The sequence below is a fragment of the Pyrus communis genome, chromosome 13 (genome assembly GCF_041283825.1).
Source record: "Pyrus communis isolate YQ-2024b chromosome 13, ASM4128382v1, whole genome shotgun sequence".
NCBI lineage: Eukaryota > Viridiplantae > Streptophyta > Magnoliopsida > Rosales > Rosaceae > Pyrus > Pyrus communis.
In genome coordinates this window covers 25,780,514-25,807,500 of record NC_142577.1, presented here as the reverse complement: position 1 = coordinate 25,807,500, position 26,987 = coordinate 25,780,514, and the positions used below count along the sequence as shown (strand labels likewise).

The 26,987-nt window shown below is 35.9% G+C and overlaps 4 protein-coding genes across 7 annotated transcripts; 3 read left to right on the top strand and 1 right to left on the bottom strand.

Moving 5' to 3' along the window:
- Positions 1-1,990: 1,990 nt before the first annotated feature.
- Positions 1,991-4,130, top strand: INO (Plant-specific transcription factor YABBY family protein). The gene is made up of 7 exons (XM_068478082.2): positions 1,991-2,116; positions 2,271-2,408; positions 2,540-2,675; positions 2,781-2,829; positions 2,919-2,994; positions 3,085-3,195; positions 3,611-4,130. The coding sequence occupies exons 1-7, from the start codon at positions 2,036-2,038 to the stop codon at positions 3,686-3,688; spliced, it is 669 nt and encodes a 222-aa protein (XP_068334183.2). The 5' UTR covers positions 1,991-2,035; the 3' UTR covers positions 3,689-4,130.
- Positions 4,131-4,493: 363 nt separating this feature from the next.
- LOC137736424 (uncharacterized) lies at positions 4,494-5,696 on the bottom strand. The gene is made up of 4 exons (XM_068475692.2): positions 5,506-5,696; positions 5,238-5,343; positions 5,033-5,110; positions 4,494-4,721 (listed from the first exon to the last, which is right to left on the bottom strand). The coding sequence occupies exons 1-4, from the start codon at positions 5,566-5,568 to the stop codon at positions 4,666-4,668; spliced, it is 303 nt and encodes a 100-aa protein (XP_068331793.1). The 5' UTR covers positions 5,569-5,696; the 3' UTR covers positions 4,494-4,665.
- Positions 5,697-15,014: 9,318 nt separating this feature from the next.
- On the top strand, positions 15,015-19,054 carry LOC137737797 (putative BOI-related E3 ubiquitin-protein ligase 3). 4 transcript variants are annotated; one of them, XM_088683328.1, is made up of 6 exons: positions 15,059-15,456; positions 15,579-15,636; positions 16,428-16,552; positions 17,208-17,386; positions 17,569-17,930; positions 18,342-19,054. In XM_088683328.1, exons 4-6 carry the CDS (start codon positions 17,281-17,283, stop codon positions 18,900-18,902), a joined length of 1,029 nt encoding a protein of 342 aa, XP_088539454.1. In that variant the 5' UTR covers positions 15,059-15,456; positions 15,579-15,636; positions 16,428-16,552; positions 17,208-17,280; the 3' UTR covers positions 18,903-19,054. The 4 variants fall into 4 exon arrangements, with proteins under 4 accessions (XP_068333453.2, XP_088539454.1, XP_068333455.2 ...); XM_068477352.2 differs by lacking the exon at positions 16,428-16,552 and having other exon boundaries at positions 15,015-15,456; XM_068477354.2 differs by lacking the exon at positions 16,428-16,552 and having other exon boundaries at positions 17,481-17,930.
- Positions 19,055-22,724: 3,670 nt separating this feature from the next.
- LOC137736883 (ATP-citrate synthase alpha chain protein 1) lies at positions 22,725-26,533 on the top strand. The gene is made up of 13 exons (XM_068476191.2): positions 22,725-22,910; positions 23,033-23,139; positions 23,568-23,744; positions 23,853-24,014; positions 24,172-24,252; positions 24,435-24,486; positions 24,572-24,686; positions 24,807-24,888; positions 25,359-25,454; positions 25,562-25,663; positions 25,775-25,891; positions 26,002-26,118; positions 26,235-26,533. The coding sequence occupies exons 2-13, from the start codon at positions 23,041-23,043 to the stop codon at positions 26,304-26,306; spliced, it is 1,272 nt and encodes a 423-aa protein (XP_068332292.1). The 5' UTR covers positions 22,725-22,910; positions 23,033-23,040; the 3' UTR covers positions 26,307-26,533.
- Positions 26,534-26,987: the final 454 nt, after the last annotated feature.

The window sequence follows — 26,987 nt, the reverse complement described above, 5'->3', positions numbered from 1 at the left end:
AAAATTGTTACTTCAACATAATTACTCGCTGAGTTCCAAAGCTAGTCACACTCTTGGAGTAAACTAGGTCATGTGATAATTTATGAGAAAATGACTTTTCTGGGTATGTTTAGAACAGGCTGTTGTCACTATACTTGTTGCCAGTACTTGATCAAACAGGTACTTGCATGGCTTTACTGTAAAAAATATTGGGCCCTTCAAGAAGAAGAAGAAGAAGACAAAGGTTTCTGTGAAAACAAGCTTTCTTTTGACTACTGAATGACCCACTTCAGAGATAGGGTTCCGAATTTCCAATTCATCTTCCTCTTTAGGGTAGGTGCTCTCGGGAATGAAACCTTCACTGCAGCTTTGTATAAGTCTTGCTGCCCAATATGTTGTGTATGGAGGGAAGTACCCATCGGTAATTGTAAAAAGCAAAGCCATTTCATGAACTACGGCAAATACAAGTTTCTTCCTATTTATCATTATATCTGCTCTACGGATAATGGGAAAAGGTAGGAATTAGTAGCACTTGTGCATGTAGGCTGATTCTTTTTTTCTTTTTTTCTTTTTGAGAGTTATAAAACAGAATTAGCTACAATCAACTCATTCACATGTGCGCGACTGATCCTAACACTTCTATGCTACTAAGAACCAAAAAATACAACAAAATACGAGTCTCTTTGCACAAATGATATGCATTAAACATGGATCAACAACTTTTTTATGCATGCAAATGATAGAGGCTTAAAGATTTTTGGCCCAGAAGGAAAAAATACATGAATTTTAAAATGCTCTCTTCCTACACAATGCACACATAATGATAGCTAGAAACCCATTTCTTAACAAAACTATAGATGATTAGGCTCTAACCAACAAGTAATGAAAAACAAAAATAGAGATTAGACATGAAAGACTTCACGCTAGGGACAACCAAAACATGAATATTTGTAAGAGATATGGAATTAGATCTCGATGTTTCTTGATTCCTTGCAAACAATCACAACTTAGTTACCTCTGCTTCATACCAAAACTAAAACTAAAACTCCTAATTAGTTCAAGAGGAATTCAAAATTCTTACTGTAAATGTTAGTACTGACTGTCCCTGGGGTTAGGAAAAATATTGACAATGAGGAATTAACAATGACCTGACTGGCACTCATTTTTGCGTGACAGCAAATATATATGCACATTTGAGTTTTCAATTTTCAATCTGTGGGGATGTGGGGACCTTTGATCTTGAACTCTCACTTACAACCACATGGGGGAGAGTTAATTACCACATAGTGGATCAATGTCAATTAGTTAAAACGGTAACTGGTACAGTAGATATAGGTCATTTATGAACCAAAACTGGGCAGCACAAAAAGCAAAGGAGAGAGTCGAGAGACCTTCCTATATCAATTGGACCTTGCTCTTCTTTCAGGAAAAGACAAATTCTAAGATGCCACTTTTCCTTCTCCATGCATGCTTCTAGAAACATCCACTTTATTACTTATGGCAAAACTTGCTGCACCTTCACTTTCACTTTCACGTGGGAGAAAAGAGAGTCAATTTATGGAGAAAATAACGCATGAAACTAAAGGAGCTTCTCTAATCCTAGCTAGCTAATCACTCTACTCACCTGCCGTTCGATTGAAGTTTTACATCAGAAATAGATATGGCTGCAAAGGTGTTGCCATTTTCACCATTTTAGGGTTTAGGGGTGTGCCTGTAATTTGGGTATGGAGTGATAAAGAACCCTAGACTTCAAACAATCTGAAGTGCTTCAACATTTATTTACTCACCATCCCCACTTCACGTTGATATAGCAGTGAAACCTAGCACACGTCTTTTTCCTCAAACAACGTGGATCAAATCACATAGAAGTACTTATGCATATTGACCATGACTAAGTAATAATAATCAACGAAAGTTAGTGATTTAGTAATTCATAATGATTTTTTTATTTATGATGATTGTCCTCCTGCTTCTATATAAATCCTCCCGTTTTATAACCAGACACTTACTTCTCTCTCTCTCTCTCTCTCTCTCTCTCTCTAGAAAACACACAAACATGTCAACACTGAATCATCTCTTCGATCTTCCAGACCAGATTTGCTATGTCCAATGTGGCTTCTGCACTACCATACTACTGGTTACTCAATATTTGCCCTAACTTTTTTACTAGTAGATTGAGAAAATTTTGATAAAGCTAGCATGACTGAATTAATTCTTGGGTTCTGATCTGTTTCTTACTCTTTTCTATTATTTTGGCAAGTTTGACAGATTGGTTTTATGTAAAAACGTAGGTGAGCGTCCCATGCAGCAGCTTGTCAATGTTGGCCGTCACGGTCCGATGTGGTCACTGCAGTTGCCTCCTATCAGTGAACATGATGAAGGCCTCCTTTGTTCCCCTTCATCTCTTAGCTTCACTTACCCAAGATGAGGTACATATAAACCAATATATGTATGAGTAATTTTTTTATATATAAATCTCATCTGGATCTTTATATTTCATAGGGTTTTTAGGTCCTAATCAAAATGATAGTGTCTCTGTGAAATTTTAATCTCTTTGTAGCAAAAAGAAGAACTTTGCTTGGAGGAAATGGTGGAGAAGCAAAACTCTTTGGACATGCGCAGCCCATCAATGGTGATTTCCAATTCTGACAATGAAGATGAGGATATAATCTCCATGAATCCCATTGTTAACAAACGTATGTTTATAATCCATACATAATTTGGTTTATGTTTATAATCCATACATGATTTGGTGCAATGCATCAACCTTATCTTAATTACTATTATCAATCTGTATGTAGCGCCGGAGAAGAGACAACGAGCACCATCGGCTTACAACCGATTTATCAAGTAAGATTATTCACTTTACATGCATAAGATGTGATTGAGATTCAATGGGGAGTTTTAAAATTTTTATACTACTTTCATCTGTTAAACAGGGAAGAAATCAGGAGGCTTAAGGCTGAGAATCCAAGCATGACTCATAAGGAAGCTTTCAGTACAGCTGCAAAAAATGTAAGGTCTTTTATAGCCAAGATGATCAGTAATGAAATTGAATTATAGTACTATTTAACTTTGTGATTTTGCATGTTTGATTATGTGCAGTGGGCACAGTTCCCTCCAATTCAGTACAAAGAAGATGGTCCAGATGGAGAGAGTTGCACCTGCAGCGAGCTGAGAGAGGAAAATGTGGCATGGAAATCTGATATGCCTGAGGTAAACCAAAGACCCTAAGTTCCCAACTTTGATCATCAGATTAATTTCAACTCTACCTAACAAAACATGAAAGCCAAAAGGGTAATCAATTAAGTAAACCCTAATTGACTATTGTTTACAGATCTTAGTTATGCAGCATGCGTGATTAAAATATTGATCACAAGCATGTAAACCCTAATTGAATTTTGTTTATAGGTTACTAAACCCTGACTAAACTTTTAATGTAATCATTTCTAATATAATTAATCTTGCTAATGATCAGAATATATGGCAATTATCCAGGTCCGGGGGCTGCAGGAAGGCTAATAGTAATATTGAATATCCCAAAGCTTGTCACAATCCTTGTGTGTGTGTATAATAATTAATTTATGCCACTCATGTATTTATGCATAACTTTCTGTTGTGAAAATTTCAGGCAGTCGAACATGGCAAAGGTTTCCGCGAGAGAAAGGCCCCAAGGCATTCCATATGGGCAAGGACACCCTTCGAGTGAATGAAGACTTGACCTAAACTTCTATAACAAGAAAGCTGTTTGATTTTCAGGCCCACGATTTAGGGTTACAGTCATTTGCTATTTTAAGAGTAGATTCTCTAGGGAATGTGGTTTTCGTTTCAGATGTTGAACAAAAGTCTTCACTGACAGCAGAAAGAAGTAGTACGCGATCGATTTGCTTTCAGATGAGCTTGCTGATTGTGATAGAGTTAATATATTTGATTTGGTTCAGTTAAACAAACTCAATGTTTTCTAGTTCAATTCAGTTTCCAAGTAAATCAAATTTCTCTATGGTTATGGACTGCATGCAAATTCCATATGGTTGTGACAGCTACATTTCCTCAATAAGATGTGCCAGAGACTTGGTTACAGGCTAGCTGGGACTGTTATTATAAGAGACAATTAATGACACATTTCAAAACTAGGATGTGTTTGAGTAGTTTGTCATACATCGTTTGTTTAATTATCTTGCCCATGTTTTTCAATAATTATTGTGAATGATGCATGGATACGTGATGTGTGTATATGTATATACATATACATATGGAAGTTTGATCATGTTCACATGAAACAGATGAAATTTTCATACATGGTTCTCTCGGCCAAGGGAGTCTCCTTGATTTACCTACCTCCAATAAACTCTATGCTTGGTTTGAATGACTACAAATTCAGGCAACGGAAATAGATGCGGATGAATCATAGTAAAATCTATCTTTAAGGCAAAGTCGCAACTTAAACCATTCAAAAAGTGCCCCAGCCCTTGTGGGAAACTAGATAAAACCTATATTTGTGGCACACAGAGTCATGATCAGTAGCAAAAATATTTTATACTTGACTGGGATTTTATCCATTTTCCCAAATCATCGAACGTTATTTTCATATAATTACAAACTAGGATATTCAAAATGATAGCTGGCTAGTTTTGAGTTGTAATTAATTAGTTTAACTTCCTCACACATATATCAGAAAAACCACTTTCACTTCCAGTGCTGTTTCCTTCTTCCAAATCTTGGCCCCCTTTGAATACAACTGCCTGAAAAATAGAAAATGCAGCAACCTCATATAATTAAGTTTGCTATAATTTTAAAAATCTTATTAATTATTCTTAGGCCCCATTGCTGTATGAGTATGTATACATACACATATACATACATATATGAATAAATCTTCCCGATTGAATGTCACACAGTTACAATGATGCGTGTGTGTGTGTGTGTGTGTGTGTGTGTTGGTGTGGTTGGGGTTAGATATACATATATCTAATTTTGTGGAGTAATTTATGAGCGTATTGAATGCAAATAATTCTGAAAAAATAAGAAAAGTAGAGATGAGCTGGGTTCTTACCCATTAAAGGTCTGGGAGAAATAGAGTGGAAGTATGCTTGGAAGAAGTGCCTATTCTCCTTTTGTAGCTCTCTCCATACTGCAACCATATATATATATATGCTTTCAGCACTCACACATACACGATTAAACCAACTAACTAGCCACACACACACATATATACGTATTATTACACTTGAAAATTGAGAAAATCTCGAGAGACAGACCTGTAAGCGTGACGAGTGGCCTAATGCGTGCATGCTCTGCTAGTACCTTTATGCATTGGTCACGATTCATGTGAAGTAGCAAGCATCTCTCAATAAGATGTTGAACCTGTTTTTTATATGTATCGGTATCAGTATTACAATTTCCATGCAAAATAAGACTAGAAACTATTGCCATGCATATAGTGCGATCGATGTGTGTGTGCTCGGACACAGAGAGAGAGAGAGAGAGAGAGAGAGAGAGAGAGAGAGAGAGAGAGAGAGAGAGTACCATTCTAATGTAGCTTTGAGGGTGGCAATGAAGACATGGACCAAAGTGATGACTGTGATACATTTCTCCTGAGTCTCGATGAGTCTAGGGTTTGGACAAAAACAAAAGGCATGAACAGCTAAAAGAAGAACAGAATAGAAGAGAGAGAGAGAGAGAGAGAGAGAGAGAGATGTAGAAAGAAAACAAATATTAAAAAAAAATACTATTTAGAGGGGTTATATATAACAAAAGACGACCTAAAATACTAGGGAAATGTTGTTATCCACAGATATCCAAGCGAAGGGCCAAAATAGCACTAGAAATCCAAACGATAGATTCACCTCATCTGCAAAGACTCAAAAAGATAAGAGAAGACATATATTTGCGTTTATGATGAGATGACAAATGCGTGGCTAAGGCTCTAGCCACTTCACTTGATGATTGATGACTTGAACCAACCAGCATATAGGCCCTAGTTAGCTATCTAGGACCAATCCCACCCATTAACTTGCTACCTATTTTCCGGTCGTACATTCTACTTGCAAGTTGCCATGAGTAAATATTGTGTAATGTGTTTATTGTGTTATGTATATATTAGACCTCTTGATGCAGTATCGTGTGATACATGAATTAATATAGATGTTATATGATATATAATATAAATCTCTATTGTGATACAAATGATATTAAAAGGAGAAAAATGAACTCATAACTTTGGATCCAAATAGATTCTCTATTTTGTATGTTCATTACTTTTTTAGACTAAGCATATAAATATACTGTTTGCAGTCCAATCCCTTATTTTATTTTAATGGGAATCTAATTTGCTTGCCTATAAACCATGAACTTCGTCCAACCCTTGTCAAACTATACATTGTCATTGTGAGAAAATGGTTGTGTTTTTATTTTTGTTATTGTGGCGCATGATCTCAATTGTTCTAAAATTCACACCTTTAATAATCAAATTCATCAAAATAAGATAAAAGGGTTATCCTTCACTCTGAAAATGGGATGGATGGGACTATATAAAAGTATGAAAATCTCCTTATTTTTAATTTTTTTTAATGGGTGAGTTTGTTCTTCATGGGTTTGGGTCAATATTATTCTAGATTGGTGTGAAGCTTATGTGCCTCAATGCTTTGGTCCCAGCCTCATTCTCCCCACACCACAATAAAAACATGTCAATGAAAGAATAGATACTATGATGAATATCTTACACACCATGCCATTGCCATCTTCATGGCTTAATCAAGTGACTAATCCACCTGATTAATTATCATTATTTAATTGATTATCTTACACACCATGCCATTGCCACCATCATCGAGTAAATTATTATTTATTCTATTGACAACTGTTGCCTTTGTATATAACCACGTTGATTGAAGAAAAAGGTAGTGCAACCACCTGATGGCCTTGTTAGTTGCAAACAAATGGAACTTATTCCCCTAAAGTCAGGAGAGGTTCCTTCTAGTTCAACTTTAATCAGCCAACCATTCCAAAAGAAAAAGGATAAGAACACAATGCATTACTGATTACTTATATTTTGGAGGATTTGTTCAAGTTTTAAAAATCAAATCTATTAAATGTTATTATTTGCTTATCATTTCGTTCAAAGTTCTAAAAAGCTCTAGGTTCTAGTCGGCGTTGAATAAGGGCTTAGGGTCTAAGGCCTAAGCAGTTTTTTTTTTTTTTTTAGTACATCAATATTTTTATACTAAGAGAAGGGGAGTTTGGCTAACCATACAATGAGAAACCTAATTTGGTATCGAATTCGCCATCTATGAGATTCGAACCTAAGACCTCTCACTTCCAAGTGAAGATGAATACCACCAAACCGTAGTACTGAGTGGCCTAAGCAGTTTTTTTTTTTTTTTTAAATCTTAATCAAATTGATTGTACAACAATAAAAATATATAAATACGTGACTACTTATACAATTATACTTATGTGTGTGTGTACATAATTGTATTTGGAAACATAAATGCAAAATGAAAGGATATATAAATTATAAGTACTACAATTGATTGAATACATAAAATGAAATATATATTCAGAGCTATTTTACAACAAAGAAAGTCAAGAATTATTTTACAAGAAATTATCTCCAAACCCTTAACCAAAAAATAAAAAGTAAAAAAGAATTGGACTGCCTAGGACGGACTAGAGCCACCAGACCGCCTAATTTCCACCTAGAGGTTTCATGGATTTCTTAGGCGCCTAGGTTCTAATCGGGGGCGCCCGACCTTTACCTAACTCCTAAGCCGGTTTTTTGAACAGTGATGTCTGTATTCATATCGGAAAATAATTGATAACTTTGAAATTTGTTATTTGCACTTTTAAGTAGCCTTTAAACATTTTCTAGTGAAGAAAAATAAAAGAGGAAGCGAGAGAGAAGCTTAAGATGACCATTCTAAAGTGCTATGACAAGTCATAATTTATAAGGTTAAGAGAACGACAAGTTTTTCAATTCACGAATTTTGTTTTCAAACTAAGCGTAAGAAGTGTAATTCACTTTAAAGAAAATACATATCATGTAGACAAAAATACGTGATAATTAAAGGAGTGCACAATACACACGATACTTGGTTGCAGGTGTCAATTCCTTCTGACCCGGTGACACCTTCGTCCCTTCTAAGGACAATAACAGAGAATGAGTGGGAGAAATTCACTTCCATATTGTAAGAACTGTCCTGTGTGATTAAGAGCAGTTCAAACCGTGCTCTTTAACCTTCCAAACCTCCAAGTATGGTAATAAGGATCAAGAGTGACCAGACTCCAGACCCAACGTAAAGAAAACATGTACCAAACTCAGGCATTGTCAGTTGATTTCTTCACGAGCTTTGAAGGAAGTTAAGATTTCATCGTAAGTCAATTGGCAATATAAATAATATCCTAACTCCTCGTAAGCTCATGCAAGGTTTGGTAAACTTCCAAATTCTTCACATCCTCAAAAGTTTTAGTCAATTGAATTCTTACCATAACGTTGCAGATGATATGTTTTCATACATGCATTTACACTAAAACATGATTCTCAATAATAAATTGATAAGACTTTTAATTGGTTCATAAATTCATATATATGATGGGATGATCCATATATATATATATGCATGTATTACTTCCCCTGCTTTCCTTACATTTACAAGAAAGAAACTCATTAAAATACATACCCCAAATCACGCTCAGATCAACAGGAAAAAAGAGAGGAGAAAGAATCACGTCAAAAATACATAATTCTTTTATGGCGTATTTACGTAAGGGGAATACAATCAGGGGAATGGGAGTTGCACACAATCCAACCAATTCTTGCGTTTACCAACACTTGGGGGGAATGAAAGCATCCGTGGGACCCACTTAAAATGGGAATCAGGTTACTGATTTTTCCGGAATTGGATTACCGAACAATGGGTTGTAATTCAACTTCGGGATAAAGCCTCAATCCAGAATAAACTTTTCTACCCCAAACTACACTTCTCTCCTTCTATCTCTATCTCTACTTCTCTATGCCAAGAAAGATTATACATATTTTCATGGCTTGTGGGATTGTGCATGTTTCATGACCAAAATCAAAAGGGAAGAAGATAGGAGATTTTGGATTTCAGTTTTGATGGTGACGACCAAAATCAATTCAATTCATCCACCGACTTGATCCCGTTGCGAACCGGATTAAACACTTACAAAATCAAGAATAGGTGGAGAGAGAGAGAGAGAGAGAGAGAGAGAGAGAGAGAGAGAGAGAGAGCAAGGGGAGCCAACTGGTGGTGACATGGGAGGTGGCTAGTGGTTACAGGAAAGGCGGCTACGGTTAAAGGGTGGGGAAGAGGGATTGGGTCACGATAGAAAATGAAAATATGGGAAAGATAGAGAGATAGGGGGAGGTGGATTGTCTGCCCTCCCATTTTCATACTCTCCCCATACCTTCTTGTTTGTGTGATCACGGTTAAGCTACGTCAACATTTTATATTAATTTTTTATATAAATAATAAAACAAATAGTAATAGAAATATAAAATGTTGACATGACTTAACCATGACTACATATCATAGGAAGGCATAGGGATAGTATGGAAATGGGAGGACAGACAATCCATCTCATGGAGTAGTAGAGGTCTCAACAAAATATTAAAAAAATGAAAATATGAAAGTTTACTTAAAAAAAAGTAGCCAAAAAGTATTCTCTGTACTAAAAAATAATAATTAAAAGTAATTAGCATATAGAATAGATTAGTTAAAATAGGGTATTTTAGTAATTACATTGGTTTTCATTCCGATTCATGTGAATTAGTAAACGATTTTATTAGATCAATGTCATTTCTATTCTGATTCCAGACAATTTAAGTAACCAATTTCAACATAAATCTGATTCTGATTCTATCTCATTTCAATTTCTCATCAATCTGATTACGAATTAGTAAATGGAGCCTTAGTTCTTCCACAAATCTACCTTTTGATACAAAACCTCATCGTAGATATCTCTCGACAATATTTTTATACAAAAACGATATTATTTTATGCAAAGTCCGAGTGTGATGTGGAGTGTGGGGAGTAATCAGATCAGATCAGATGATGAATGAAACCCACCGAACCCTCTATTATTATTCTGTTTTCGAAGAAAAATCAAACAGCCCAAAAAAAAAAAAAAAAAAACCTCAGAAAATGCGCAATGGGAAATGCAGGCCGAAGGCTCCTTTCAGTGCAATGACGTGTTGTTGAAAGGCATATATGTGAGGCAGGGTGGCAGCTCGATCCATCCACACTCTGACACTCACACGGCTTTTAAATTTTGAATTTTTGGCGACACGCACTATGATTTGTACAGATGTGCGGACAGTTTCTTTGTACTGCTAACGATGCTTCTTCACGTTATTCAAACAACAAGGAAAGAGAGAAAGGAGAAGATTTCAGAGATTGCATGCATGCCTGCCGATTGCTTGCTGCCAAATTATTTTTTACTTTTGATCCAAGCAACAACAAAGCAAGCCACTTTTCTATGTGCTTTGGGTCTGCCGACCATCTCATCTTGTTGTTTAATAATATACATACTTTCTAGATTAGGAGCAGAATATTGTCACTAAGTTAGGTACTAAATGGTGAAATTAGAAATGCTTACTCTTTATTTTTATGTCTCTTTTAATTCAATTCAAAAACTGCTTTAGCATTGTAATTGTTTTGGAGTCAATACAATCTTCAAATAAAAAACAATGGCCAGACATAGGAATAGGATAGGAGCTTGACCTCGACCAATCCAGTGGACCAATCCTCAAAGAAAGCGTCCTAATCAGTAATATTATTATCACTTATCTTAAAAAATAATGTATTTTATTGTCACTTAGTACTACAATATAGTGATATTTTTCTTTACTTGTAAATGAGAAGTCTTAAGTTCGAATTTCGTAATGATCGAGTTTGTAATATATGTATTCCCCACACGCTTAGTGTAAATAAATATTCTAAATAAATATCGTTACACAATAACCTCATTGTGAATACAATTAGGCATGTGTTTATGTTTTCAGTATTCCTTTTAATTATGCAATTCATTTTTTTTTTTGTCCTTTCTATAGCAGCCATTTTATGGGGCCTGGAAAGGTTAAAGACATTTCAGCTCACCCTTATCCACAGTCAAATGATACACGTTCTCTCAAAACTTTCAACCTGAGAATCACGCATATTTTTGGCAGTTTCGTGTAATATCCCACATCATCTATGGTAGTGGATCATGTAAGCCTTATATGTATATTCTCATTTCTACCTAGCACGAGGCCTTTTGGGAGCTCACTGGCTTCAGAGTTCATCGGAACTCCAAAGTTAAACGAGTTCGCGTGAGAGCAATCCCAAGATGGGTGACCCATTGAGAAGTTCTATTGTGAGTTCTTAGAAACAAAACCGTGAGGGCGTGGCCTGGGCCCCCACCACATCATGGGCTCGACTCCACCGTAGCATGATATTGTCCGCTATTTGGAATCAGAACCAATTCCTGCCCGAAAGTGTGCTGACGAGGCCGTCGGGCCTAGGTGGATTGTAACATCCCACATCGTCCAGGGGAGTGGATTCTGTAAGCCTTATATGTATATTCTCATATATATCTAGTACGAGGCTTTTTGGGAGTTCACTGGCTTCGGAGTTCATCAGAACTCCAAAGTTAAGCGAGTTCGCGCGAAAGCAATCCTAGAATGGGTGACCCACTAGGAAGTTCTTATGTGAGTTCCCAAAAACAAAATCATGATGGCGTGGTCGGGATCCAAAGTGGACAATATCGTGCTACAGTAGAGTCAAGGGATATGGTGGGGGCCCGAGCCTGAATATAACATTCGTGCCTCGAACCCAAGACCTGAGAACAAACCTGATTTAGAATTCTACTGCATTCCCACTTGACCATTGGCCATGATTACATTGACATATAACTATATTTTTGGAGGATTTTTTTTTTTTTTTTTTTTTTTGGGAAAATGCTAGTGAGACCATTTTTAAACAACATTTGACGGTTGATGATTGAATTTTTTTAATAATTTAATTAAAAAAACTCAATCATCAACCGCATAATCATGTGGTCCAAAATATATGATCTAAAAAAATGATTCCTTTCTTTTGTGTTTCTTTTTTCAGATAAAAATACCACTATTTTATATATATATATATATATATATATATATATATATAATATCATTAATTTGTATAATTGATAAGTGTTCAACCTATTTACCAAGAGTCACGTGATCTATATTTTATTTTTTTTCATTTTAAAGTACCGAAAACAATCTTTACCAAAACAAGAAAATGGAAGAAGTCTATTGTTCCAGAACTTTGTTTCCTCTGAAAGAGCAGACGATGTTTTTACCTCATTAACTTTTTTTTTTTTTTTTTTTCATAATTTCAAAAATACTCGTCTCTTGATTATGATGTACACCAAGTTTTTGGTTTATTCTTTAAAAAATGCATGTTCAAATGTTCAATGCACAGAAATTCAAATTCAACTATGGGGTTGGTTTTGTATCATAATTGTAATGGGACAACCGACTTGGTTTTATTTTCGTGTTTGATTATATGATTTGGTTCGGATTTGGTTATATGGCCAATATATAATTGGTACCCATATAATTAAGAAATTGCATTAGACTGGTCTTTATAAACTTGCAAAGGTGTCATCGGATGGCAACCAAAAACCAAAACTTCAACGCCACTCAACCCTTGCAAACGCGGCGTCATCAAATTAGCTCGAGCAGATGTGTTTCTCGAATACACTTCAAGTTCGAGATAAATTTTTAATTGTGACGGGAATACGGATGGTATACCACGTGTTTTTATGCAAATGATGAGAAATTCATCTTTTAAGTTATTAATTTTTTAACATACATATTCTACCATTTATATAACGACACGTGATATACCACCTCATATAACGATCACATTGAAAAATCTCTCTAAGTTCGAATCCGCCTCTTCGTATAAAATTTCTTCTTCTTAGTTCTTTGTGCAAATTATTTTCTGAAAATATTTGGGTCTCGAAGGTTCTGATTTTTTTTTTTTTAATTAATATATTTTGGTGTTGTTGGTCCGTTAGGTCTCTACCCTCTAATCCGTGAATGATGGGCCTTGATGCTGATGATGGCTCCTCGTCTGTCCGCTCACCCGCCAAATTTACCCTCCAACGACAAAACGGGTGCGTGGGGGCCGCTCTCCGGTGGGACCCATCCGATTCAGTCAGCCATGAGGTAGCCAGCTTCCTCAACACACCCACCCACCCACCCCCGCGCCCCCCCCCCCCCCCCCCCCCAAAAACAAAATTCCCGCTTTTAATAATTTCAATTAGTCTCTGACCGATGGCCCCCTCCCCTCCTCCGCTCTCGTACTAATTCTACCCCATACCACACGACATGTCGTCCATACCCCAGCATAATAATTTGAGAATATTTTTTTCGATGTTTATCATCTCATTTATTACAAGTAAATGATTTTGATATGATATTTGTGTAGTAGATAGTCACAAAATTCAAACTTAAACTTATTTAGTGGCAATACGTAGAGTGGAGAGTATTATCACAGTTTGTGAGTGTCGAACATTATCATCACTTGAGAATAGTAAGTAAAAATACACCCTAATAATTCAACTCGTTTAATAATTTTGTTGGACGTCCCGATGGAAATGGTGTGTTGTTTTTACCAAATGCCGTTGTCTTTGCTACCAACTAAGCCTCGCACCTTCGTAAATGGCCTTGTCTTTGTTACCAACCAAGCCTTGCACCTTCGTCTCGAAAACGACCTTTTTGGTCCGTTACTATCGAACCCATCGTTACTTCCTATATGATTTGGTAGGTTTTTTAATTATATTTATGACTTGGAATCAACGGCCAACCAGTAAAAGTTGGTAAATAAAAACACATAAAAAGACAACTCTACCCTTATGTTCATAACTTCACTTTAATAACAAGGTTTAATAATTGTGGATATTCATGTCAAATAATCATATTAATAATTGTGAATAATCATTAAAACAATTAAAAAAAATCTAAAATTACCATGAGAGATAATTTTCTCACTTCTTCTCATCAAAGAGAAATTTTTTACTGTGTCGAGAACGCACACTAAAAAATTCTCTCCTCATCAAAGAACTTCTTATCTTCACGTCAACTATCGCACTGCGCCTCGGTAGCATGTTTGTCATCAATTATTTGTGTTTTTAATTTTAATTTGTGTTTGTTTGCATGAATAGATGCATCATGCATCTCTATGACTTTTCTCAAGAAAAATACAAAAAATAAGAAATTATAATTTGGCTCCGGTTGTTGCACACGTGTCAATTGCTAGTGGTAATTAAGTTTAAGTAAATAAGGAACTATAAATAAATAAGGTAGTAATTCGTGATGAAAAAAAAAAAAAAAAAACCAAAGGGCAGTAAAGTGAGTTAGTGCGGGGAACTGCACAACTGAATAACTTTCTTCAAACGGTTGCATTTGGAGTTAAGAGATATATGAACTTCTTCGAGAACTTTCTCAATATAAAAAATAAAAAACTTCTTCAAGATAAAAACACAAAAATAAAAATAAATATTAGATTTTCTCATTTTATTTTTAATTCTTATCCACAACTATATATGAAAGAGATTAACTTTCTCTATATATGTTTATTACTCTGAAATGAGATAAAAGTCATAAACATATGAGTGAACAAATTGACGAGATCAACCATTCTCGCCAATCAATTTAATTTATGATTTTTAGATAGTAGAATATAAGTCATTAATCGAAATAAATATAAATTTTTAGGTGGTAGAATATAAATTGTGCACGATGTCAATAGATGTTGAACTTTTTGATACTGACACAATCATATAGATAAGAGAGACAATTATAACTGAAACATAGGAGCTTGTTTAAAATTGCTTTTAAAAGACTAAAATCATTTTTGGTAAAATATTTTTTAAAGCAATTCTCAGTAAAAATTCAAGAAATAATGGAAAAACATTTTAAATGATTCATGCATAAAAGATATGAAGTGATTTTAAAACCCAAAACTAATATCACCAACCGTACTTTCAGTTGTTTAATAGCACTTTCTAATTACAATTTGAAAGTAAATGAAAACTGCAAAAATAAAAGGAGAGAGACAGAGAGAGAACGGCAATCCGTTTGCGTAACCACAAGCACCGAGATATGTATGCATGTGTGTAATGCGTGTGATTTGGATTGAATAAATTTTGGGTTTTGGGCACTCTCTCCCACTCTCATCCATCCTCCTTCCATTTCTTCATAATATTTTGATCCTCCATCTTCTTCCAAACCACAGTAACTCCACTCTTTAATTTATCCGGTTTCGATCTTTCAGATCTTCCTCTCCCTTTTACTCTTCCAAATTTCACTTCTTGATCCTTTTTCTTTCTGGGTTCTGCGTTTCACTCCTTCTGGGAAGCTTAAGCATCATCTCCCAGAAGATTCCAAACGATCGGTTATCGAAAAAGCAGTGCATTCTTGCGGTATTCATCTTATTTTTCCTTTTTCCTGTTAAAAACTTTTGTGATGGTTTTTTTTTTTTTTTTAATAAATTTTTTTTTTGGGTGGTTTTCTGGGTCTGATTGGAGTTGGCATGTGATTGCAGGATCTGGGCAAGCACCGATTTTGCTTGAGACTGAATCAAAGAGGATTTGGATATTGAGGTAACTTGCTCTATCTGTGATGCTGCTGCACTTTCTTTTGTTGGGTTATTGATTTTTTGTGGATGTTAGGTAATGTTTTGTTGGAAAGGAATAATCTTTTCAGTAGGAGATTAGATTGGCATTGAATTCTTTTTGTAAACGATCTAAAAGATTGCATTTTTTTCCTTGTTTAGATTGGTATCTTATTGACTTTCCATATTTTCAGGATTTTCCTAACCTCTTAACTTAGATAGGAGTTTTCCAATTTTTTTTCTCTGTTGAATATTACAGCACCCTCTGGTATATCAAATCTCATCTCTTTTGTCGCACATTCAGTTTATTGATTTATCTACCGAGCTTTGTTTTGTGTCTTTCGTTTCTGGAATCATCGATATGCTCTGAGTTTATCGCATGTGTGTATGTTGTCTATCTATGATTGCATTTGTGTTGGTAGATGTTATCGATTTATAGGAAGTGCGATTACTTTTATTGGCTGCTTTTGTTTTTTCCATTCGGGTCAGGTCTTGAGTAATGTTAAGTTTTCCTTGTTTCCAACGCTACTGACAGGAGATGACAATATTGACTTCATTTTTTCCTGCAGTATATCAATCATGATTTGAAGTTACAGAGTTTAGATTTACAGCTGCATTAAAATATTGAGACTTCTGCATTGTGATGCATTCAGCATTTTGTTTTGATCTTCAATGTTTTTGGATTTGTAGATGCAACTGATGTAGAAATTTATGTTGCAAATGCTTCTGCATATATTAAATAACGTGCATTGACATGCATTCTCTCGAGTTTTTATGTAGTAAACGAAGTGAAGAGCCCTAGCTCCTTTCCATTTTAGCTGTAGATTGAACTCGATACCTAGTTTAACACCATCAAACTCATAATAGCTTGAGCCAATGCAGGGTCAACAGGACGGCGTATTAAGGTAGACTTAATAACTTTAGATGTGAGATGAATGAGGGTTGTCATTTTCTTTTTTTACTTGCATCTACGGTCTATGTTAATTCAAAATCAATTTTCATTTAAAGCCAGCAGTTTATGTATAACGGATACCCTCATCCCTAGAGTTAATCCTGTCTGTAGTGTTCCCACATTTGGAGTTTTACTTGAAGTTGTAGACCCACTGGAGAAGCGATGTATTCAATTTAATGAAGTAAAATTTAAATGTGGGTTTCCAACTTTGTTTAACTATTTCCTTGCTTCGTGTTTTCAAGCATATACTGTAATATTGTTTTCACCTCTTATACTATTCTGTAACCGCTTATGATAAAGCATTTTAATATGTTACTATTATGAAGAGAATACCCTAATTTTTGTGGAGAAACCCATTTTCACGATGCACTTGCTCTAATGACGTGTCTCTGTGTAACTTGGTCTCTCAATCTACTTAATTATATAAAAACCCATCTATAGTAAGGTTGAGCATTACATGCCTTTTAGATGATTATTTCTTGAACTCGTGGAAACAATTTGATTATTTTTTATGTACACTGGCGGTTGCTGGAGATCCTTCAAAAGCGCTTGGTCTTGGCCATTACCCCACTTGTTCTAATTCAAGATTTAAATTTTCCCTTTTCCAGGTTGATTCTTGCTGTTTAAGTTACCAATCTTCGCCTAAAGAAAACATTTGAGGTATTTACTTTGTCTTATACAATGTTGGGAGGCAACAATAGTAACCCCATGCTTCCTGTTTTCGTGGATGAAAATCGATTCCCATATCCGACAAATGCTTCAAGTCAACTTCAGCTGTTTGGAAATGGTAAGTTGTTGTGTCTACATTCTTTGTTCCGGTTAGAACTTCATAATTAATTTAGATTAATTGATTTTAATCATCTCTACATGTTGATATGTAGTTCCTACCTTGCAACTCAATCTTTATTCAGCATCAACTTTTTCCTTTCTGGAATTGTCTCTAAGATGGAATTTCAACTGATGTTGCAGTACAAGCTGGATGTAACGTTGATCCTGTAAATTATTTTGGCACTGAGCATATCACTCCCATGCTTCGGCCCAATAAACGAAACAGGGAAATGGAAGATGTCTCAAGACAGAAGAAGCTTCAGATTTCTTTGAACTATAATGTCTGTCCAGATGAAGCCGATCGTTCAGCTAGCATTCCAAACCCAAATGCTGTATCAACGGGGTTAAGGCTATCATATGATGACGATGAGCGCAACTCATCAGTTACTTCTGCGAGTGGAAGTATGACAGCAGCACCTTCAATGATCCTATCCCTAGGTGACAATATTAGGACTGAGCTGGATCGACAGAAGGAAGAGTTTGATCAATACATCAAAATTCAGGTACTTGTGATCTTCAAGCACAAATTTCCATATTTCTCATATTCCTGCATATGGTTTGATATGTGTTGTCTTTCGGAGTAAAATCGGTTTAACTTTTGATTTTTAGATGACAATTTGCAACTTTATAGTTATCTCTTTTCTCATACAATTTGAAATTCCATTCCAACTTCGTACAGATGTTGTCTTAAAGATGTCTGTTATTTACGGTATAACAAATCATCCATTCTCGCTGTAACTTTGATCAATGATTCATACTCAGAAGTATAGATCCTGTTTGAATGTTGAACATTCTAGTCCAACAGCTTAAAATTTTTGAACAGGTCATTGTGCGTTTCTCTTTTTCTGTGTGTGTGAGCATCGTACTATATTTAGTTGCTCATGTAAATCTAATGTTGGATGCTCATCAAACAGGAGGAACACTTGGCAAAGGGGGTAAGGGACATGAAGCAGAGACAAATGGCTTCTTTCCTTGCTGCCATAGAGAAAGGCGTCAGCAAAAAGATGCGCGAGAAAGACTTGGAAATTGAGAACGTGAACCGTAAGAATCAAGAATTGGTTGATAGAATAAAACAGGTGGCTGTCGAAGCGCAAAATTGGCACTACAGAGCAAAGTACAATGAGGCGGTTGTTAATGCCCTGAAGAGCAACCTCCAGCATGCAATTTCGCAGGGTGCTGACCAAGGGAAGGAAGGATTTGGAGACAGCGAAGTTGACGATGCTGCCTCCTACATCGATCCAAATAACTACCTGACTATCCCAGTTGGACCAGCGAAATCTGTGCCGAAGAATTACCTAGGGTTGAAGGAGCAAACGGGTTCGAGAGCGTGTAGAGCATGCAAAGCGAAGGAGGTGTCGATCTTGTTGATGCCTTGTAGGCACCTGTGTTTATGCAAGGACTGTGATGGTTTTGTCAATGTTTGCCCTGTATGTGAGTCAATGAAAACTGCTAGCTTCCAAGTGTACTTGTCCTAAATTATGAAGCAACTTCAAAGAAGGGAAGAAATTAAGAAAAAATTATGTGATGCACTGTTGATAATGTGTGATTTTGTTCTTTGAAATCAAAATTTGTATGTAGAGGCCCTAGTTGTCTTTATAAAATGAGTTATAGGCTTTTGTTTTACGTATTTTTTAGAGTAAATAAAAGCGTTTCTGCTATCCAATGTGTTTTACATTATAGTCGACAGAAAAAGTTAAAAATGCATTTGAATTATAGAAGCGCTTTTTAGAAAAGCAGTCTCTAAAATGTGATTGTGCGCATAAGTGCTTTATACAAAAACAAAGTGGCATATGCAATGCATAATTTATAGGGTAGTGGTGAGAATCTAATACATCCGATTCTCTGTCGCCCGTCGCCATACCACCAATGGTGTTTTTGCTTTAATAATTGGGTAGAGCACTTGAGCACTCAGGGTTCGCGTGGCAGATTGACAAAGGCACCACCGCCACCACCACCATCGTGGCAGCAGCACAAGAACGGAACCATATTTCTGCCTGTCATGTGGAAAAAGAATAACAATGAGCTGCACATGATCATTCTTTCTCCACCCGAGGCAGGCAGCCATCCACACTAGTTAACACCTATCAATAAATATTTTATGATCTGGATCTGGTTCGATGGATCTCATTTTATTATAAAACTAAAATTTGAAGTATGGAAAATGTTTTAGAGAAGGGTTTGAGCTCAGGACGCAGTGGATTGAAGAAGAAGATTCTAACCACCAGGACAATCCATCGTACTGTATCTCAGGACATTTATATTATATTCATGAGTATGATATTAATTACAATATACCTGTCCTAATGTGTTCATATTTTCATACATTTTGATCATATATTTTCTTTAATTTTTGTACATTTGAACGAGTTATATGCACTAAATTTTACTTTAGACGTCCAAGTCTTCGTTTTATTCTTTCTTTTCATCATGTAGTCCCGACTCATGTAGTCCCGATATCGAATGCCTAAAGATCAAAGCAATATAATTTAGTACATATAACTTGTTCAAATGGACAAAATTCAATAAAAAAAAAGTGATAAAATTGTATGAAAATATAACCACATCAACGGTAAGTAAACGATTGTCATATGGTTTCTGGTTTTCTTCTGAATTTTATCTGATATCTTAAGCATTGGGTTTCCCAGCCATCCTCTTGTGGTCCAAAGCCCAAGGGCCTATTAGCATTTAGTGCACAAATATTCAAGGCCAGAAGAACAGCCCAAATACATTCAATAGAGGTACAACTGGAAGATGTATTCTCTTCTGATCTGGCTTCTGGACCCAGTCACATTGAGATTTAAGGTCTAAAATAAATAACGTGTGAGGGGGCACCCCTTCTTCCGAAGTTACGGGGCTATTTTACCGAGCTCCCAAGAGAGAGTTGTCTCATGCTCCTAGGTATTCTCTATCTACCCATATGTGTTGGTTTCGGGTAACAGATACCCTTCTGTTGAAGCGAGTTCAGACCGTCGTGAGACAAGGTAGTTTTATCCAATCGGTGAGTGTCTCAATAACTAGTGCAAGGGTGAACAAACTTCACTTGGTGAACGAATATTTGAACTTAAACAGAGCCTGCGGATACTTTTTTGAACTCAAGATCTGAAATGCAAGGAAAAATGCTCGAAAAGCAACAAGGGGGTACTTTTAATTAGTCTAAAATTCCGAATAGTTGGCAGAGAACTTCTCTTTTCAAGAATTTCAACAAAAGCCTGCAAATATTGGAGTCCTAATTAACAACATCCGAGTTAATTAATCAAACAGGATACCTATTTATTTACACTTAATAACAGCTGCCAATTGTGACTCCCGCCTCGTGCCTTTTCTTTTTGATAACAGAAGTAAATATTTGGCCGCGAAAACAAAAAAGAAGGAATGTGTAGAATCTAATATAAAAGGATCGGATATGTCAAGAGAGTATAGGATTGACTTTCTATTAACTCAAATGATAGAGAATGGACATCCTCTTCAGATCTTAAAGTCTAAAGCCAGCAGACATAAAGATTCAGACTGTTTAAGTGAGAAAGAGAAATATAAACCTTTAGTTTGTATGAGGTGAGTCAATGATATGATATGAGCTAATGGATGTTGTAAGATTTAAAATGAGTAGTCTAGATCTCTGCGTTCTTTGACTCCGAATACAGAGATTCGAAGAGGATTTCAATTCAATGAAAGCAAGGTATCTAACGTCAAACAATCCCAAAGTAAATTTTGCACTAGATGTTCATCTAACCCGTCAAATTTATTGCTAATAAGTTTCCCTTGAAACTAACTACATAATAATAAGGAAGAGTGAAAAGCCAAAACTGAAATATGTGATGCAATTGCAGCTTGATTTGGACAACTTAAAGAACATTTAAGATGAATGCACCAAGTCAATTATTCAGCAGCGTCCACTGTCCACCCATGAATATGATAAAATAATGGGATTCATTATTCAAATGTGCACACCAACACGAAAACGACTTTATAAAAATTAGCCTCTTACCACACGTGGCAATTGGTTTTTTTTTTTTCTTTTCTTTTTTTGGAAATTCCCAATTAGATAAGGACAATTTACGAACTATAAAAACTTCACTATTTTTGCATTCTCTCTTTATATATATATATATATGAATGATAAACTTCTCACGTTGCACACAAAACATATCGCCACTAATCTTGATATATATCAAATAACTTGACCATTTTTATTATCTGATCCACTATTGAATATAAACTAAAATTCATGAATCCATGACTCATTTCCAAAGCAAATTTTACGATTTAAATTTTGTATTTGAGCTACAATGAGCGGCTCAAGCTATGAAAATACAATGTGCGAGTAGACAAATTCGTATTAACATAATAATAATTAACGTTAAAATACGGTTATCCTCCCAAACCTCAATCCGCAATATACAAAAATATTTGTTTGTTGTGGCTAATGCCTAATGGGAAGAAAGAACACACAATAGTGACTAATTAAATTAGCAACTTGTAGCGGCACTTACTGAGTCAACTAGGGAGAGCTGCTGTATGGTGTTGACTAAGGCCAAAAGCTTTGATTGGGGTTGGTAACAATTATTAAAAAATTAAACAATATACATACATACAACACAAATTTTCATACGATATTTTAATAAGTATGATATGGAGACCAAATTTTCGAACCGAATTTGAAGACGCCCTTCAGATTTTCCTATTTTCCTATTTTTCACATAAATTTTGAGGGCCGATTGTGTGTACCATGATCTTCTAAATACTTTGTAAATTACAGTATGTGACGGTTGATGATAATACTGTTTCTCTAAATCAATATTAAAGTAAACGAGCCCTTTCAGATTTTCCTGTTTTCGGATAAATTTTGAGGGCTTGATTGTGCACAATTTTCAACACACACACACACACACATATATATACAGGGTACAGAAAGCCTAAATTTTTAGATTATTTTTTATAAACCACATAATATGATGGTTGACGATTGTACTCTTTATTTAAATCATTAAAAAAAATTTCAACCATCACACACTATAGAAAAACGATAAAAGTCTGCACATTTAAGTTCCCATTTTTGGACCAGAGCTAGGGGCATTTGACACTGATGTTAGGAAACTACAAACAATCAACGGTGATCCACCCGCAAAAACAGAAACCAACCGTATTCCGCGAAGCAGTGAATCATTATCCAGTACAAAATTACAAAAACAGGCTGTGCTTGAAGACTCCCCGGTCCAAATCGGTAGGTGCCCGCATGTGTCTGTTAAGTTGCCGCTAAAAATTAAATATAATCCCACACCAACCAACCCTTGAAAAATATCAAATTAAAAATTAACCACTAAATTAACAGAAAATTAGATTTGCGTTTATAATTTTGGGAAGCTATAAATACACTCCTCCATTGGCTGGTGGACTTCAGTTGTGAGTTTGCTCTGCATCTACCTCTACCTACCTCCACCTCCCTCTCCCTCTCTCTCATCGGAACTAACACGCATTTTTCAACGGTAAGTTTTTTTTTTTTTTTTCCTCCAGCATTTCTGAAAACCCAAATCCCCATTTGATCAAATTCAAAAAAAGTTGAGATCTTTGATTGAATTGATTCTGATCCGTGCGCGAAAAAAAACAGGTTGAGAAATGGCACGCAAGAAGATCAGAGAGTACGACTCCAAGAGATTGTTGAAGGAGCACTTCAAGAGGCTCGCCGGCCGCGATTTGCCTCTTAAATCTGCCCAAGTGAGTTTTTTTTTGTTTTTGTGAGTTCTTAATTTTTATTGTTTCTTCGATTTGGATTTACTCTGTGTTGAGCTTTTAGATCTTCAAGTTTCAGAATTTGGCGCTCCATATCGAAAAATTTGAAAGATTATTCGTTGTCATTGGGATATTAGGAAATAAATCAAATGAAATTATGTGGTTAAGCTGTTGTTTAAATGCTAGTTATGGATAATCATGTTTTTATTATAGATCTAAGCCGAGCTTAATAGACTTAATCATTAAAAGGGTTTTGCTTTAGATCAAATTTTATCCCATTTGGGTTTTGGTTTTCTTAACTGAGTTGTTTAAGATTTAACAAATCTGTTTGTATGATGCCGATTAAGAAGTGAATATGATGTTTCTGAATACAAATTATGTTGGAAATTGTAATTAAATTGTGTTTTTTTCAGATTACCGAAACAACCGATGTCAATGAGCTGCTGGAGAAGGAATCGTGGCTTTCATCTTCCAAACTCGTTGTGAAGCCTGACATGTTGTTCGGAAAGCGTGGGAAGAGCGGTTTGGTTGCCTTGAATCTTGATTTTGCTCAAGTTGTCCAATTTGTGAAGGAGCGCCTTGGCAAAGAGGTATTTTATCTTCACATTGTTTCATCAATTCATAAGTTCCTTATGTGTGTTTTATCTTCGTAAGAATCGAGAATTTCGCTTATATGTTTCATTCTTTTGGCGTTTCAGGTTGAGATGGGTGGCTGCAAGGGACCAATAACCACATTCATTGTCGAACCCTTCATTCCCCACAATGAAGAGTTTTACCTTAATATTGTCTCAGACCGACTTGGAAACAGCATAAGCTTCTCCGAATGTGGAGGAATTGACATTGAGGAGAACTGGGATAAGGTATTTTTGGATGTGAATTTGTTACCAAGTTCTTATTCAAATGCTATTCTTTGTTATTTTCAACAAAAAGATAAAAATTCCTAGAAGTGCATCTGCTATCAGCTCTATTCGTCCACCTTAACGCTCCATATGTTTAAAAGAAGTATACTTTGTGCAGGTCAAGACCATATTTGTCCCTACTGGAGTTGCTTTTTCATCAGAAGTGTCTGCTCCACTTGTTGCAACCCTACCCTTGGAGGTAAGTCCTTTTATTGATATGGTATTTCGGTATCATTTCTGTATGGTTTACTTCTGACCAGGAAGAAACAAATAATGTACTCGATTTTGCTTAATGTGTCAATCATATGCTATCTCTCTGTTGAGTTCATGTTCATTTTAATTTAATTGAAAATCATTGACAATTATTATTCCTGAATATAGATCAAAGCAGAACTCGAGGACTTTATCAAAGCCGTATTTGCTCTATTTCAAGGTGTGTTAAAAACTTTTGACCGTTCCATTTCGTACTAGAGTTGTTAGAAGTAAGAACAATTTTGCTAATTATCATTATGTTCCAGATTTGGACTTCACTTTTCTGGAGATGAATCCTTTCGCATTGGTTGATGGAAAGCCATATCCTTTGGATATGAGAGGCGAGCTGGATGACACTGCTGCTTTCAAGAACTTCAAGAAGTACATTTCATTCACTTCAGTTGTTTTACCTTCTCAGTTTTGTTATGTATATGCCAAGCTATTTACTAATGTTTTAGCAAACCACTTTCAATACCAACTTACATTATTTTTATGTTTCAGGTGGGGCAGTATTGAATTCCCAATGCCTTTTGGAAGAGTTATGAGTCCTACAGAGAAATTTATTCACGGGCTAGATGAAAAGGTACGCACAGAAGCCCTCGAATTTTATATGAGTAATGTATTTATACTTTCTGTTAATAATCAGTAAATACGATGTGTCTAGATGTTCCGAATCCTTTGTTTCTATCTAGGAAAGGAAGTTGCGTCTTCTTGGCACTACCAAGAAGTCAGCTGATTCCTAGTTTGTCTTCCATTTTCACTATGTAGCCCGAAAGAGGATTCCTGCTGTTATGGTTGATCTAAAATTCTAAATGCATGTCGCTAGGATTGTATTATAAAGTTCAAAGCTTTCTGACCTTTGAGGAATAAGGGTCCTCCTTTCCCAGTCAACTGGTCTGCCTGTATTTATTCTTTAAATTGGAGACCTCGTCCTTAATGTCTCTCATTTGTAATTTCATATTGGTAACGTTTTATCACATCTCATTGGATAACATCCATTTTAGTAGCCCTGCAATTGTTGATTTATTAAGTTTATTTGTGATTTTCTTGCAGACAAGTGCATCTTTGAAATTCACAGTTCTGAACCCAAAGGGGCGAATTTGGACTATGGTCGCTGGAGGAGGTGCAAGTGTCATCTACGCAGACACGGTGTGTGTACATAAGATTTAGAAATTTAACTGGATTTGAGCGTTGTAGCTTTTTGACATTTGTTTCGTTGGCATTAATTGCTCACCAAAATGATTTTCTTTGGCCAGGTTGGAGATCTTGGCTTTGCTGATGAGCTTGGAAACTATGCCGAATACAGTGGAGCACCCAATGAAGAGGAGGTGTTGCAGTATGCCAGAGTTGTGATTGATGTAAGAACAATTCATTTTTCCCCTGCTTAATTATTCTTCATAAACGTCAAGCCACACAATCATATGCACCTCACATTTTGTTGTTTAATACTAATCTTATGCCTTGTGCAGTGTGCAACTTCTGAACCTGACGGCCGTAAGAGAGCCCTTGTAATTGGAGGAGGTATTGCTAACTTTACCGATGTTGCTGCAACATTCAATGGAATTATTCGTGCCTTGAAGGAGAAGGTGAGCTTAATCTTCTAGTCTAAATCCTTTATTTTTTGGGCGAATAATGTTGTTCTGTTCTTATCCTTTCGAAGTGCAAAAATTGACAATGCCATATTTGATTACTCCAGGAATCTAAGCTTAAAGCCGCACAGATGCATCTTTATGTCAGGAGAGGAGGCCCCAACTACCAGAGGGGGCTTGCAAAAATGCGGGCACTTGCAGAGGAAGTCGGCCTCCCTATTGAGGTACCAAATATTTTTCAAATCTCCACTGATTAGGCAGACATGCAGAGCTCCCACTAAAATTCATTTCCGAAGAACTTGTCTGACATTTATTCTTCTGTTTCTGTGTTCCCTTGCAGGTCTATGGACCCGAAGCAACAATGACAGGTATTTGCAAACAGGCAATTCAGTGCATCACCGCTGCTGCATAAGTTATCGTTCAGATTGCTCGCACTCTCGCTCTCCTCTTTCCTTTTCTTTTCTTTTCTTTTGTGGCAAGTTTCGCGTCTTCATTAAATCCTTGAACCAATTACGTTCTATCAAAAACCTAAGCCAAGTTAATGTAGTTTTTACGTGCTAATGGGTAAATGATAACGTGATGATGTTGTATGATGATCTTATTACCGAAATAAAAAAGTTTACGTTGGTATTCATTTCATTTCTGCGCATATGAACCCTTTTTCTTCAAAGACAAAAACAAACTTGCAAAGAGATCCCAGAGGGATAACTATCAGCTATGGACATTAAATCTCACGACAGCATAAAAGGCACATTCACTGGAAATTTCGAGGTCATTGTTGTGATACGCAAACGTTGCAAGTTCATCATCTACCAAGTTTGCTTCACGAAAATAAAATCCCCGAGGCGAGTAACCCGAAGATCAGTAAAAATACTTGTAATATCCTGCACCAAAGAACAAAGACGCCAAAGGAGCGACGCAACAACCGAATCAAAACATGAGAATCCCCTTCAATAAATAAATTAGAAAGACCTAAATATTTAGCCCATTTAATTTTAAGTTTCAAACAAGTGCCCTGAGCCTCAAGCACTGAGCAGAATCCACACTCACCTTTGGTGCTCTCTGAAAGCCGTTGGCGAACATAGAAAACTAA